The following is a 13,512-nucleotide window of genomic DNA, read 5'->3' on the forward strand; positions in this document are numbered from 1 at the left end:
CAGGGACATCCTGGGCTGAGCGGCAGGGATATCCTGGGCTGAGCGGCAGGGACATCCTGGGCTGAGCGGCAGGAACATCCTGGGCTGAGCGGCAGGGATATCCTGGGCTGAGCGGCAGGGACATCCTGGGCTGAGCGGCAGGGACATCCTGGGCTGAGCGGCAGGGACATCCTGGGCTGAGCGGTAGGGACATCCTGGGCTGAGCGGCAGGAACATCCTGGGCTGAGCGGCAGGGACATCCTGGGCTGAGCGGCAGGGATATCCTGGGCTGAGCGGCAGGGACATCCTGGGCTGAGCGGCAGGGACATCCTGGGCTGAGCGGCAGGAACATCCTGGGCTGAGCGGCAGGGACATCCTGGGCTGAGCGGCAGGAACATCCTGGGCTGATCGTCGGGGACATCATGGGTGAGCGGCAGGGACATCCTGTTTTGAGCGGCAGGGACATCCTGGGCTGAGCGGCAGGGACATCCTGGGCTGAGCGGCAAGAACATCCTGGGCTGATCGTCGGGGACATCCTGGGTTGAGCGGCAGGGACATCCTGGGCTGAGCGGCAGGGACATCCTGGGCTGAGCGGCAAGGACATCCTGGGCTGAGCGGCAGGGACATCCTGGGCTGAGCGGCATGGACCTCCTGGGCTGATCGTCAGGGACATCCTGGGCTGAGCGGCAGGGACATCCTGGGCTGAGCGGCAGGGATATCCTGGGCTGAGCGGCAGAGACGTCCTAGACTGTAGTGGCGGTGACTGGCTGGGCTGCAGGGGCAATGATGTGGGACTGCGGCGGCGGAGGTCTTCTGTGCTGTACTTCAGCGCTAACTGCTAGGCTGCGTGCCGCTGTCGGCGGGGTGACGCCAGTTAGCAGTCCGGCTGCCGGGCATTGCGACACCGTCGATTCACAGCCAGCCGAAGACAGATACGACCCCCTGCAGCTGTGCCAGGTCTAGTTGCAGTGTTTGGATTCTTGGCATATTGCCGGCCCATGTTGGAATGCCCGTGAGGCTCGCGACTTATTTAGCGATCTATTTAGCGACGAGTTCCGATTTCTCTGAAAAACCTCAGATGAGCAATTGGAGTATGATAACATCAAAAATGAAAATTATTCTGCAATATCAACTGCTGAACAAATCGCCAACTTCACAGACATCATTTCGGCTTGGTTGTGTGTCCACGCTTAGCAGGATGGTGTAGAGTAATTCCCGCGGCGAATAATGCCGCAGCCGGAGAAGGTCATTTTGATTGGACGACTGCAGTATCGGACATACGGGGCGATGGTCATAAAACGTAGCTGACGGCTGTGTCATGCTTCAGTGCTTAAGTCTTGGTCGAAGATAATTCGTTGAAGATGACATGGTCTAAGTTCGCCTAGGTAAACAGTTTTACATTAGTGCTGTTTTGGTAGGACTAGGCACTGCAATCTTAGGCCCGGATAATCCGGAGTGGACAAGAAAAGAAGCTTCGGCCGGGCGGGTCCGCAGATGGAAGTGCACTTCACGAGAGTCAGCGCCCCTCTCACGCTGCTTCCCCGTGCAGGCCGTCCCGGCGCCGGGCGAGAGCGACGTCGGTTGGACCCCATGGCTCCCTCCGGTGACATGTTCCCATCGGCTCCAGCCCTGGCGCACGGGGCCGGCTGGGACCGAGCCCTCATCATCATAACTGTTGCGAGGCTTTCCTTGCACAGTTGCAAACACGCAGGTGTTCCTTTCTCCCCAGCGGGGTTGGCGCAAAAAATTGCTGTTCTTCGTTTGACTTAGGAATCCATTCCTTCCTATTTAGGGCTCTATCGGATTCACGTAACACAACACACCGGGTCGCGCCGGGCCGCTGAGCCGGTTCCTCCGTCGCGCCGGGCCGCTGAGCCGGTTCCTCCGTCGCGCCGGGCCGCTGAGCCGGTTCCTCCGTCGCAGCTAGGGCCGCTGAGCCGGTTCCTCCGTCGCACCGGGCCGCTGAGCCGGTTCCTCCGTCGCAGTCAGGGCCACAGAGCCAGGAGGACTTTTGTTGTGGCAATGATGCCGGCCTGATCCACCAGCTGAACCAAAAGGAGACTGGTTGTGGTAATGACGTGATCCTAGCACCGAACTTCACTGTATGGTGCGTGTATGTGCCCGTCTGTGCTGAAAAAACGCATATATAAAATCGACGTGTTTTATTTTTCTTAGGTTCCCACCGAAAAAAATTGTCCCTCTCCCTTGCTTTGCGCTGGATGACCTAAGCCGTTGACGTAGGTTTTTGCCCGGCATTCCGCCAGTGATAAATTCCTTCCGCCTTGGATATGGCTTTAGGGCTGTCGGGTGATAAACAAATAAACAATTATCGCTGAATGCGGAGAAATATTGATTAAAGGAAGAATCTTGTCAACGCACTAATGGACCTGCTCATCACACCTGCAACATAGGAGGCGGTAATGCAGATTGGCAGACGACAAGAAATTCTGCAGGTCTAGTCGTATCCAGGACGTTTCCATCTGGCCCAATACTTAAATATCGTTGATGGACAAGTTATTTCAAGAACACGCAAAGAGACCAAGCATGAAACATCATGGCTCTGTTGTTATCGAAAAAAATACACTGTGTAAAAATAGTCTGTAAATTACCACACCAAGACGTAAACAAAGCGTCGCTCAGTCCCATATGGGGCAGTGTTTTCAACCGACCGGGCCAACCCCCATCGCACTCATTGTACTCGTAATGCGTTGTGTGGTTATCTCGTAAATCACTGCCGTGATGATAACGCACGAATTGTTAACGGGCGGTACATTCACCATGATGCCAGCTCGGATTGACAACGAAGTTGGCTGGATACACTGTTGCTTTATCAGTCGACCTAGACCAACAACTAACCAGTGTCACCCGTGTCCGGACCACTGGATGACGGCTCCGCAGCGTACCGTGTATCGACCAGCAAGCCTCGAATCGAACCCGTGGAGCTGGACACAAAGCCGGAGTCCCAAACAGAGAGACAGACAAGCCTGGGTGCCCACACAGGAGCGCATGCGCGGTGGCGTCTAGTGCTTGCCTGCCGGAGGAGAAATCGACAGACGGAGTCTCAGGGCACGGAACCATCGCGGAGCCACACAAAAGACGATCTCGAGACGAGACGGCCGTGACTGACACGGCTGTGAGAGGCATGGAGACTCCCGGCGTCAGTCCCAACACACATTTGAAACGTGGTTTGTGCCGAGTCGATGTCACGTCCACCAGACGCACCCACATGACATGGCCGAGTCTCTTCATGTGTCAGGCAGTACACAGGGAGGCTCAGCAGCTGAGGCGGTACTTAGCAGCTGAGGAGTGCTCAGCAGCTGAGGACTGCTCAACAGTTGAAGAATGCTCAGCAGCTGATCAGTGTTCAGCAGTGCTCAGCTGTTCAGCAGTGTTCACTGTGCGAAAGTGCTCGGCCGCTGATAACTCGTATATTTCACGCACGTGCGCTGATACTTAGCAGTGAAAACAGAGCATCGCTAAGGCTTGGCCCAATAACGCATGCCTTGCGTATGGCAACAGGCACGTGTGTGAGAAAAATTGAAAATTCAGCGTGGGATGCACTGATCCAAGCCATCGGTGCGTAATAATTATACTCGACGACGACGCACAAATCATGCGTCGTTTTTCAACTTATACGTCTTCACAAGTCATACGACACACAAGTCATGGACGCGTCCGCGTGCTTACGAAGTCCCATGAGAGATAGACTGCTGCAGACTCAGCGTGTTGCGACCTAATGCATCGCTCTTGAGGCATGTTTACTAATTCTTCGAACGACGTGGTAAGCCGCCCGTTGCACGAACGCTCTGTCCCACCCTCGGGAGAAAGCCCGGGACATCAAATCGGGCACTGACGGTCGGCGACAGACACATCCAAGTTATGTCGGCGACCGGCCGTCTGCACACGCAGATACTCAGATAGATATAGTGTTACGTGTTATAAATGTTATAAGTGCTATGGTGGAGTTCGATCTCAGAGGTACCCGCTCTCCTCTATGTTCCTGTTGCTGCCAGTCAGTGTTCTGTAGAAGCCGGTCGGACCGTGTTTTGTAGCCCAATTCGGTCAGTATTTTCTCGCGCACCCTCTTCGGACGTTTAATTTGTCTCGGAGCACAATAAGTAATCGTTTTGGTCGAGACAGTCACTTTCACGTAAATGGTGTTACCATAATCATACTCGACACCTGATCATGATCTAGCCTAACAGCCGATGGCTGGCAGTGGCAATTACAAGATACTCACCCGCCAGCTGGTAAACGACCGGGCTATCAAAACATGCCCTATTTACGGTCAAATCCTGCATAACGCCGGGCCTGGCCGACGGCTCGACCCCCGTGCGTGGCTCATCAGCCACCATGCGGTGAACCCCATCACCCCATCCCCAAACACTGTCCAAAGACGATCCATCACACGAAAAATGTGCCCTTGGCGAACAGCTGTGAAACGAAAACAACTTTCCCGGTGCGTGCTCCTCCAGTTGGCAGGTGAGCCGAGAGCGGACAGGCGGTGCAGCGGCGATGCTTACCTCGAAGCGTTGGTCGGCGAAGCTGCTGCTGCTGCTGCTGCGTCTGGCCGCCAGCTCGCCGTCCGCGCCCGCCCAGCCGTGCTGCGAGAACCACGCGCCGCGCTCATCTCAAGAGCGCCAGATGCGCCTGCCGGACGGCTTCACCATGGCCATCGAGCCGAAACTGTTCTTCAACATGTTTGACTCGGAGACGGAGGGCAAGCTGCGCGTGCAGACGCGGTTGGAGTTCCGATACCGGCCGCCAGCCGGCTTTAGTGGGCGTCAGGCTCGCCAGGCAATGGATCGCGTCGCTGTGTTCTCCTCCCTACGGGCGGCGCTTTCCAGGTTCGGCCTGGACGGGCAGAGCTGCCTTCAGCGGGCTGTGTGCGAGGTGAGAGGGCGACGGTGAGTCTGGGACCGTATGGGTGGGCAGAGCTGCCTTCAGCGGGCTGTGTGCGAGGTGGGGAAGTGACAGTGACACTGTGTCGGTGTGACTGGCAGAGCTGCCTTCAGCGGGCTGTGTGCGAGGTGAGAGGGCGACGGTGAGACTGGGACCGTATGGGTGGGCAGAGCTGCCTTCAGCGGGCTGTGTGCGAGGTGCGGAAGTGACGGTGGCACTGTGTCGGTGTGACTGGCAGAGCTGCCTTCAGCGGGCTGCGTGCGAGGTGAGGAGGTGACTGTAAGACTGTGCAGTGAGATTAACGAACTGCGTTATCCTTGAAGGTTTGTGAGTGAATTTTGTGTGCGACAGACTTTTCTTCACTCTGGCTTCAACTAGATTTAATCTCGACCCCCTTCCTCCCACATGCCCTGTATGTTGAGTGTGTTCCGAGCATTTCTTCATCCTGTTCTGTCAGCCTGTCATTACGGCACTCAGTGGCCCCCGATTCCGTGTCCGCAGCCTTTAGTAACGGTCTGGTCCCACATTGTCAGTCTGTGGTGACCACTCTCCCGTGTCCCCAGACGTCCGGCACTCCGGACCACTCCGACGGCCTGCTGGGCGAGCTCGTGACGCTGGTGCTCTCGCCGTCACGCGGCCTGGCCGGGCAGGCGCCGGACCAGCTGGCCCCGCTGCTGGAGGCAGAGCGGCGCGGCCGCACGCTCGGTCCCGATGGCTGCAGCGCCCTCTTCCCCAGCTGTCCGGTGTCGCTGTTCAACTTCGCCGACCGCGCTGCCGACTACACCGGCGCCCTGCTCGACCTCATGAACGTGCCAGCTTGATCACCGACGCTTCACCAGCCGGCGCGCCGGCCTGAGCACCGACGCCTCACCAGCCGGCGCGCGGGCCTGAGCACCGACGCCTCACCGGGCGGGACGCCAGCCTAGGCTACGACGTCTCACCAGGCGGGATGGCGAGCAGGCCGGTAACAGTGCTGTTTCCATGGTGCAGCGGCTACGGGCTTCCTTTTCAAAGCCCGAGTTCCTTTGATATCTCGGCTTTGTTTCAGCCGAGCCGACAAATTATGGAAACACCGTTCCTAGCTACTTTCCGTTTCTGGACCGCATTGTTAATCTGATTAAGGCGACTAGTTTATGCCACTGGAACCAAATGCTACGATGACCTTCGAAATCGCGTTCAGGAAGGAAGAATGGAATCATTGGCATCATGAAAGCAGGCTGCCGCCGTGCTCACGGGACGTGGAAGACGCGAGTTCGAACATTGGGTTTGCGGCGCATGTGAGGACAGTGTGTAAAGCCCGTGGCTTGTAGAAACTCGGTGGCGATTATGTAAGAGTCTATCGCTGGCAGAATGCGGCAGCAAGCCCGCCAGCTCCATGATTCCGGCAGTAATGGGTCATGGACAGGGAATGCATCCCAACAGCTTGTTGAGTCAGCCGCCAGAGCCGCTTTCATGTGTCTGGGGCCGGGCCGCTGAATGATTTTCTTTGTCGGGTCTTCATGGTGGGAAGCTGCTTGAGCCCGAGCATGCTACGGTGCAGCAAATAGAGGAGAGCACTAACTTAAAGGCTGGAATTGTCTCGTTGGGGAATGTCCGGTATTTTTTATGTTGGTGGTGTTGCGGTGCTGCCAGTTCCATCCTACATTTGTGAGCATGATCACCCCGTTGAATAAATATGAGGGCACCAATGCACGTCTTGCAAGTGACAGCCTGCCTTTGTCTCGCGCACAATGGCAGCGGTAGGATGCATTCCAGCTTGTCACAAACCACGAAGGGAACCAACCAAAACACCTATTTTGCGCCCTATAAGCAAGAACAGGTGAGGTGACCCGCTCACACGCCGCTGTGCTACCGAGCAGCAGCCGCTGAAGTTCCATCGCTCCACCCTCTGCTGCTGCTGCTGCTGCTGCTGCTGAAAGCACGGCTGTGCAGACGTGCGGCCGCGCGCGGCTCAGCTGTGCGGCTGCTGCTGCTGCTGCTGCTGCTGCTGCTGCTGCTGTTGCTGCTGTTGTTTTTGTTGCTGCTGCTGTTGTTTTTGTTGCTGCTGCTGCTGCTGCCGCTGCTGCTGCTGCTGAAAGCACAGCTGTGCAGACGTGTGGCCGTGCGCGGTTCGGCTGTGCGGCTGTTGCTGCTGCTGCTGCTGCTGCTGCTGCTGCTGCTGCTGCTGCTGCTGCTGCTGCTGCTGCTGCTGCTGCTGCTGCTGCTGCTGCTGCTGCTGCTGCTGCTGTTGTTGTTGTTGTTGTTGTTGTTGTTGTTGTTGTTGTTGTTGTTGCTGCTGCTGCTGCTGCTGCTGCTGAGGCCGGCCGATCCGCTGCAAGTAGAACAGCCGGATCAGAGCGCGTCGCAGGTGGGGTCGCGCTCGCGGAACCGCGGGAACCGGAGCACCTTTGATGGCTGGACAGCGCCGCCCGACGTCAGGTGCGTGCTGCGGAACCCGCCGGCCGGCCGGGCGCCGCACCGTCAGCGCAGGGGACGGTCACGACAACGACAGAACAGAACCTCACAGGCGGCATGGACCCGCTACAGACGTCACGGACACTCCACCGATGGTAAAAATAGAACATCGCTGGCGTGACTTGAACTCTTGATAAATCAGGAGCGAGTGGAATTTTGGAGACGAACATGTTAGTGGTCAGTGATCATTTTACAGAAGCATGGATACATTGAGATGGAAAATCGTAAGGATTAGCATCTCAGTACATCTAACACCGCGACACGACATTAATGGTAAAGATGAAGGTCAACCCGCCACCGACAGTGGCGATCAAAAGTCACAAAAAATACAACAACAAAAACGGAAAGATAGGGCCACAGCAGCCCATACTCCGAGCCTACCGCACTCATCGGCACAAAACCTTCCCCCAATCGACATGTCATAGTCGATATCCTATCCTTTCCAGAAAATGGTTATCTTGGATCAGGTCAAAAGGCACCATAAGCACCCAAAGCCACCAGCATTGGCTGCAGACAGCCCCATGTTTTGGGAATGACCGGAGCAAAGCCTCCGCCGATCGCCGCAACATGGACGATAGCTATTCTTTTTGGAACATGGTAGCCTTGGGGCGGGTAGCAGGTCAACAAAAGCGGCCGAATCAATCTGTAATAAGATTACAGAGTTCATTACATTGGTGAACTTTGCCATGACCACGGTTTACCATATTATTGTAAAGAAAGAATATCGACTATGACACAAATTGGTTAGGGTTATGTGCCCATCATTCCCATAGGCTCGGAGCACGGGGTTGTCTGGAACCCTACCTTACGTTGCTATTTTTTTGTACTTTCGGCCGCCTTTGACCTAACTCAGGGCTACCATGTTCTGGGAAGGACTGTTGTCGCAAACGACACATCGATTGGTAAAGGTTTTTTGGCAATTGTTCCATAGGTGTGGAGTTTGGGATTTTCAGCAACCAATTTGGTGGCTTTTAGCATTTTTAGTAACCTTTGACTTGACTCAAGGTCACCTCTTCCTGCAATGCTAGGATATCGACTAAGTCATGCCGATTTGCGTTGGCGAACGTTGCTGAACGTTAAATTTGCTGAGTGAAACGACGGAGACTGTAGTCGGAAGGCGCTTCCGATTTGTCAGCTGGGCTCATAAAATATTCCTTGGCTGCTTTTTGTCTCTCACCAGGTTTATTCAGAAACGTGCTATTGCTGTACGTATCGGTCCGTTCGCATGAACAAAGCTGTACATATGTACAGTGCGTCCGACGCGACGTGGCCGGGCGAATGGGCGAACGGGCGAGGCGGCGGACTTCGGACTGAAAATGAACGAGATTGGCCGTCACGCGCTCTCGGCGTCCTCGGACTGCGAGGCCGTGTACACGACTGCAGTCAGTGGGTTCGGCCGCATCTGGAGAGAGCTGCATGGAAATCCATCGCTCGTGCACCTCAGTGACCCGGCGCATCAGCTTGAGTCTCTTTTGGACGAAATCAAGCACCATCCGACAAGTGAAAGGGTGGGAGATTTGTAAGAGCGACTAAACTCGCCATAGCCGTGTTAATGGCCTCGCCAAAGCTGAGACGACAGGCTGGACGGACAGTGCAGGTATTGGCCCTGCTACGCGTGGCCTTTCAGCGACTCATTGAAACGCGATTCGTGGTTCACTCGGCGGAAGCCACTGAACGTGTATTGGCGAACTGCGATATCACCTGGTGAGGCCGCCGCATACGCCGTGTTTGACGACAGCGTGGCCGTGCACCGATTACAAGTCATGACAAAATTGACTGACGCCGACTCCCAGGCTCGTCTGGCGGAGGATTGGCCTGCCGCCGCCAGTGGTGCTTTTCGTGGCAGCCCGATACACCTGTGCCGCAAGTGCCGCTATGACAGATGGACGCGTTCACCGACATCCTACGGGAAGGGACTGACCAACGGCGGAGATTGAACAGACACCCCTTTGAACTTCCAGACCTTGAGAAGCACCTAAGACAAACTGACGTCGAGAAACTCATGACAGAGATATTCAATTTCGCGCGCTATCCGACCAACAAAACTGACCTAGAGACTCACGTTAGCCACCAGCTAGCTGACCTAGTGACTCGACTGTGCGAAGGACCCATGACTCTTCCCACACGGTTTGATGCCACGTGCCTCTGACTGACGTTTGCGTGCCCCCTGTGGCTGTTCTGAACGTTTAAATGTAGAGTGGCGGTCAAGTGAGCGCGGTGTGGAGCAAGTGGTTGCCCACAGGCGGCGACGCCGTCCGCTGGCTGCTGGAGGCGCTGCTCCGACCTGTTGTGTGGCCTGAGGCGGACCTGCACGCGAATATTCCGTGCATCGCGGAACTCACTGAAATATGTCCGGTGCTGAGCCGGTCTCAGACTGACAGTGAAAAAGTCAGTAAAACGCCTCAATTTATTGTAGAAGGCCGTTTTGGAAAAAAGAACACAATGGCTCTAGGAGCAAGGACGAAGAACGTGCTATGAAGAAAACTTTCACAAGGGAGAATCAGATTCCGCTCCGCTTCTTCTCCTGCAAAGAAGTATAAGGATCGCTGGGGTCGGCACCAGCACGACCCAAACCAGAGAGCTGCTGACCAGTCGCGGACGGCCCAGCGGCTCGACTTGGAAAGCAAATGCCTGATTTTGATATTGAGCTCAAACTAGAGGTCCAAAACTTCTCATGTATCCAGTCAATGGTCACTGACGGGTCAAAAACGAAGAAACGCTGCGGCGTTTAAGGCCAAATTTGGCAAGTTTTACAAACTACACGATTTCATCGCTTTTTTTTCTTCCACTTGACGTTATCATTTCAAAAAGCTGTCAGCTGTTGGAGCTGATTAGGTGGTGCTGCAGTGAGCAACCGACCTCAACAGCCGATCTGTCACCGCTGTAATCGGTTATTGTGTCCAATTGTTATTCGTGTGAGCGCGTATTTTTTGTTCGTGCTTGATGAGAAGACAGTGTTAGCACGTCTAGTCCGTGGCACGATTTAGTAGCATATGCAATGACAAAGCGCAGGTTAGAAGGTGTGATGCCACGGTCATGCTGTGAGTGGGGGAGGGAGGGCGGGGAGAAAGACAGCTGGAGCGTGAGTTGTTTAAGAAATGGAGGGATTTGGTGCTTTGCCCGGTAGAATGCATTGAATCGCAGAGAACTGGACGTGAGTGAGCAGACCATCTCGTCCGCATTCAGCAAAGTCATCATTCGATGTATTCTCCGACGTGTTGACGCTTAATCAGCCAGCAGCCGTAGGATTGAATAATAACGAACTTTGCACGCAAATACATGAAAAGATACCGTGGCTGCTTTTTGTCCCGCCATGTTCATTCAGAACCATGTTATTTCTGCACTAATTGGTCCAATGCCACGTACATGCAAGAATGTACATACGTGTAAGTCGGCTGCCGTGACGTTGCCCGATCGAGACGGCGGCACCTAACTGGCACCACCCGTCTCTCGACCTCCCTCTCCGCTCCTCTCCCCTGGTCATGCGCTGGGGTCACGCCGTGAGAGGCCCGCCCCCAAAGTGGCCGATAACAGGGGTGTCAGCCTGGGTTTTGGCACCTCTTTTGGCGAGGCTAATTGTCAGGACACCCGACTGGTAACGATTGTTATTCATTGGTTGACCTCGTAAAACCCGGCGACGGTCATTTCACGAACTGCAAACAAGCATACTGGCGGCAGGGCCAATTAGCATTTTGGGCCACTCCCACTATGGATGAGCCTATGACTGGCTATGCTTACGTGGCTGCTCTGTTGCAGTTCTGATGCGCCATTTGTGTATGTCTGACTGCTTCCACGCGGCGTGATTAATCGTCGCTTCGGATCCGTCAGGCCCTGACCTCAACAGGAGGGACCACTCTGTGCCTCATGTCCGTGAAGTGAGCGATTTATTCATCGATTTACTTAGCGACAGCTTCCGATTTTAAGAGAGACGTTTCAGAAAGTCAATTACGGTTCGAAGACACTAAATCTGGTGTCAATTTTTCAATGCCATGTGACCTTCAAGGCCAGGGTAAAGGTCAAATGACGGGAAGCTTCATGTCACTAATTTTCTAGGTGTGACAAAGGCGTTCATTACGAGCACCACTATGATACCCATTTCGTTATATTTCTCAACAAAATAAATCAAATTCACGGTACTGCGTTTTGTGTGACCATGATCTTTGACATTGAGTCAGATTTTGCATGTGTGAGAGAAGCAAATATCACGAGCATCAATATGACACCCATTTTATTGTTTCTTGGTTACACGAGAAAAAGCCACGTTACCGATTTTTGTGTGGCCATGACCACAGACCTTATCTGTTCTTGATACAGGGAAAGAAGACAACACAAGCATTACTATGATATGCTTTTTTATTCATTTGATCAGTGAATTAATGTAAGAGCACTACATATTGTGTAAACTTTATCTTTGATCTTGAGGATTGGTTTTGCAAGTGTAACGAAAGTAGACATCACGATCGTCACTTAGATACCTCTCTTGTCTTGGTGGACATCATTTGGTGCTTAGTGATCCGAACTCACCCCGCAGGTTTAACAAGCGCCCAGGTGGCCGGTAGATGTCCTTTGCTCGGGTGGGGGTCAATTTGACACCCCTGAGATCTCGTAAACTAAGAAAGCTAGACACACCAAATTTGCAGGGTGTGTTTATCTGAATGTGAGCCCACTTAGGTCAAAGTTTGAGGTTCCTAGATTGTGACCTTCAGGTCAAATAAGGTCAAACAAGGTCAAATTCCAGGTTGGTCTCCAAAGTGCCCCAGAACCTAGATAACCGTTTCTAAGCAAAAGTTCCATGCTCATCTAGGGTCAGTGACCTTTTTTGACCTTTTGGAGGTCATGGTGACCAAAATCATACAAGACTGCTCTGAGCTTTGCGTTTGAATAAGCGACAAAGATTACGCTAGGCAGTACGTTCAGTACGTTTCCGAAAACAAAGTTTTGATCTGTTCATTTTAGGTCAATGACTTATTTTGACCTCTAAGACGTCCATGGACGATGTATGATGCGGTCCCTGCTATCAATAAATTCGAGAGAGCCGGAAACTATCCCAAACAGCAAGCCCTACATTAATAAGGCAGGTTGGTTTGACCTTGATCTGACCTTCGTACATGACCTTTGGGCAACCTAATTTGCTCATTCAACATTTGTGCCGTCTAGGAAAGCATCTCAGGGATGAATGGCTTTGTCTAACACTTCGTTGTTGCATCAGATTGAACGATTCCCTAGAAATTGACTTCGCTAAAGCCATGGCCTGACTTTGACCTGCCATGGGTCAGTGACCTTACAAGGCACATCACAATTTTTGACACCAAATGATCTGCCATTTAATTTTCTACATCTATGCTAAATTTGGTGCAGCTACGCCACGCCGTTCGGAAACTTTTCTGGAAAACCATCGGGGGGGGGGGGGGTTCAATTTGACTCTCGCGCACAAGCTCGTGTTAGGGCGATGTTGAGTTTCTCGTCATTTGAACTTAAAGATGGCTGAGTGGTCAGGATTTCTATAAGGACACTAGTTTGCGCACTGATGAATATTTTGATGCTCAAAAATGAAATATTGACAGTGGCTTTCGAGCGATATTGAGCTCTCAGTCATTTGAACTTGAAAGTCAGGAATTTTTTGACGAACCCTGGGTAATTGCTGATAACTTTTACGACGCAGTATGATAAAAACCCGAAATCGGCCAGTAACTTTTGGGTGTGAAGTTCGGCGGCATTTGACCATAAATTCTACCTTAAAAGGAGACCGTGAGAAGTAAAAACTTCCTGATATATGCTGGATTGTGCGCTGGGAGCGATTCCCGCGTTTTTAAATCCGAAAAGTGGCGTCAAGTTTTGGGTGACATGGAGCTGTGAGTCATTTTGATTTTGAGCTGTTACTTGAAGGTCGAGTGGAGCTGAAAAATGTACGTCATATTTGGTGTTCTCGTGGCGTAATTGACCATCCGTCGTATAGAAATCCTCGCGAAACAAATCGTTGACCTGCAGTCAAGTGCAGTCATGCCAGCTTGCAGGGCTTGAGCCTGAATGTGTTGTATTCTGCATGACTGTGCGCTTCTGAGCTGATCCCGCTTATCATCGTGACGATACATGCGAGTTTGGGGGCTGCTCGCGAACGCTCAGCGTATCGGATACGAGCCGTTTTAATCAGGTATGAATACCCCTGGGGCATGCTCG

The 13,512-nt window shown here is 53.3% G+C and overlaps 1 protein-coding gene across 1 annotated transcript; it reads left to right on the forward strand.

Annotated features, from left to right (window-relative positions):
• Window positions 1-4,469: 4,469 nt before the first annotated feature.
• LOC119096938 (uncharacterized) lies at window positions 4,470-6,570 on the forward strand. The gene is made up of 2 exons (XM_037219944.1): window positions 4,470-4,872; window positions 5,445-6,570. Exons 1-2 carry the CDS (start codon window positions 4,495-4,497, stop codon window positions 5,700-5,702), a joined length of 636 nt encoding a protein of 211 aa, XP_037075839.1. The 5' UTR covers window positions 4,470-4,494; the 3' UTR covers window positions 5,703-6,570.
• The last annotated feature ends 6,942 nt before the right edge of the window (window positions 6,571-13,512 follow it).

This window comes from Pollicipes pollicipes, unplaced genomic scaffold (assembly GCF_011947565.3).
Source record: "Pollicipes pollicipes isolate AB1234 unplaced genomic scaffold, Ppol_2.1 Scaffold_4295;HRSCAF=5057_pilon_pilon_pilon, whole genome shotgun sequence".
Classification (NCBI taxonomy): domain Eukaryota; kingdom Metazoa; phylum Arthropoda; class Thecostraca; order Pollicipedomorpha; family Pollicipedidae; genus Pollicipes; species Pollicipes pollicipes.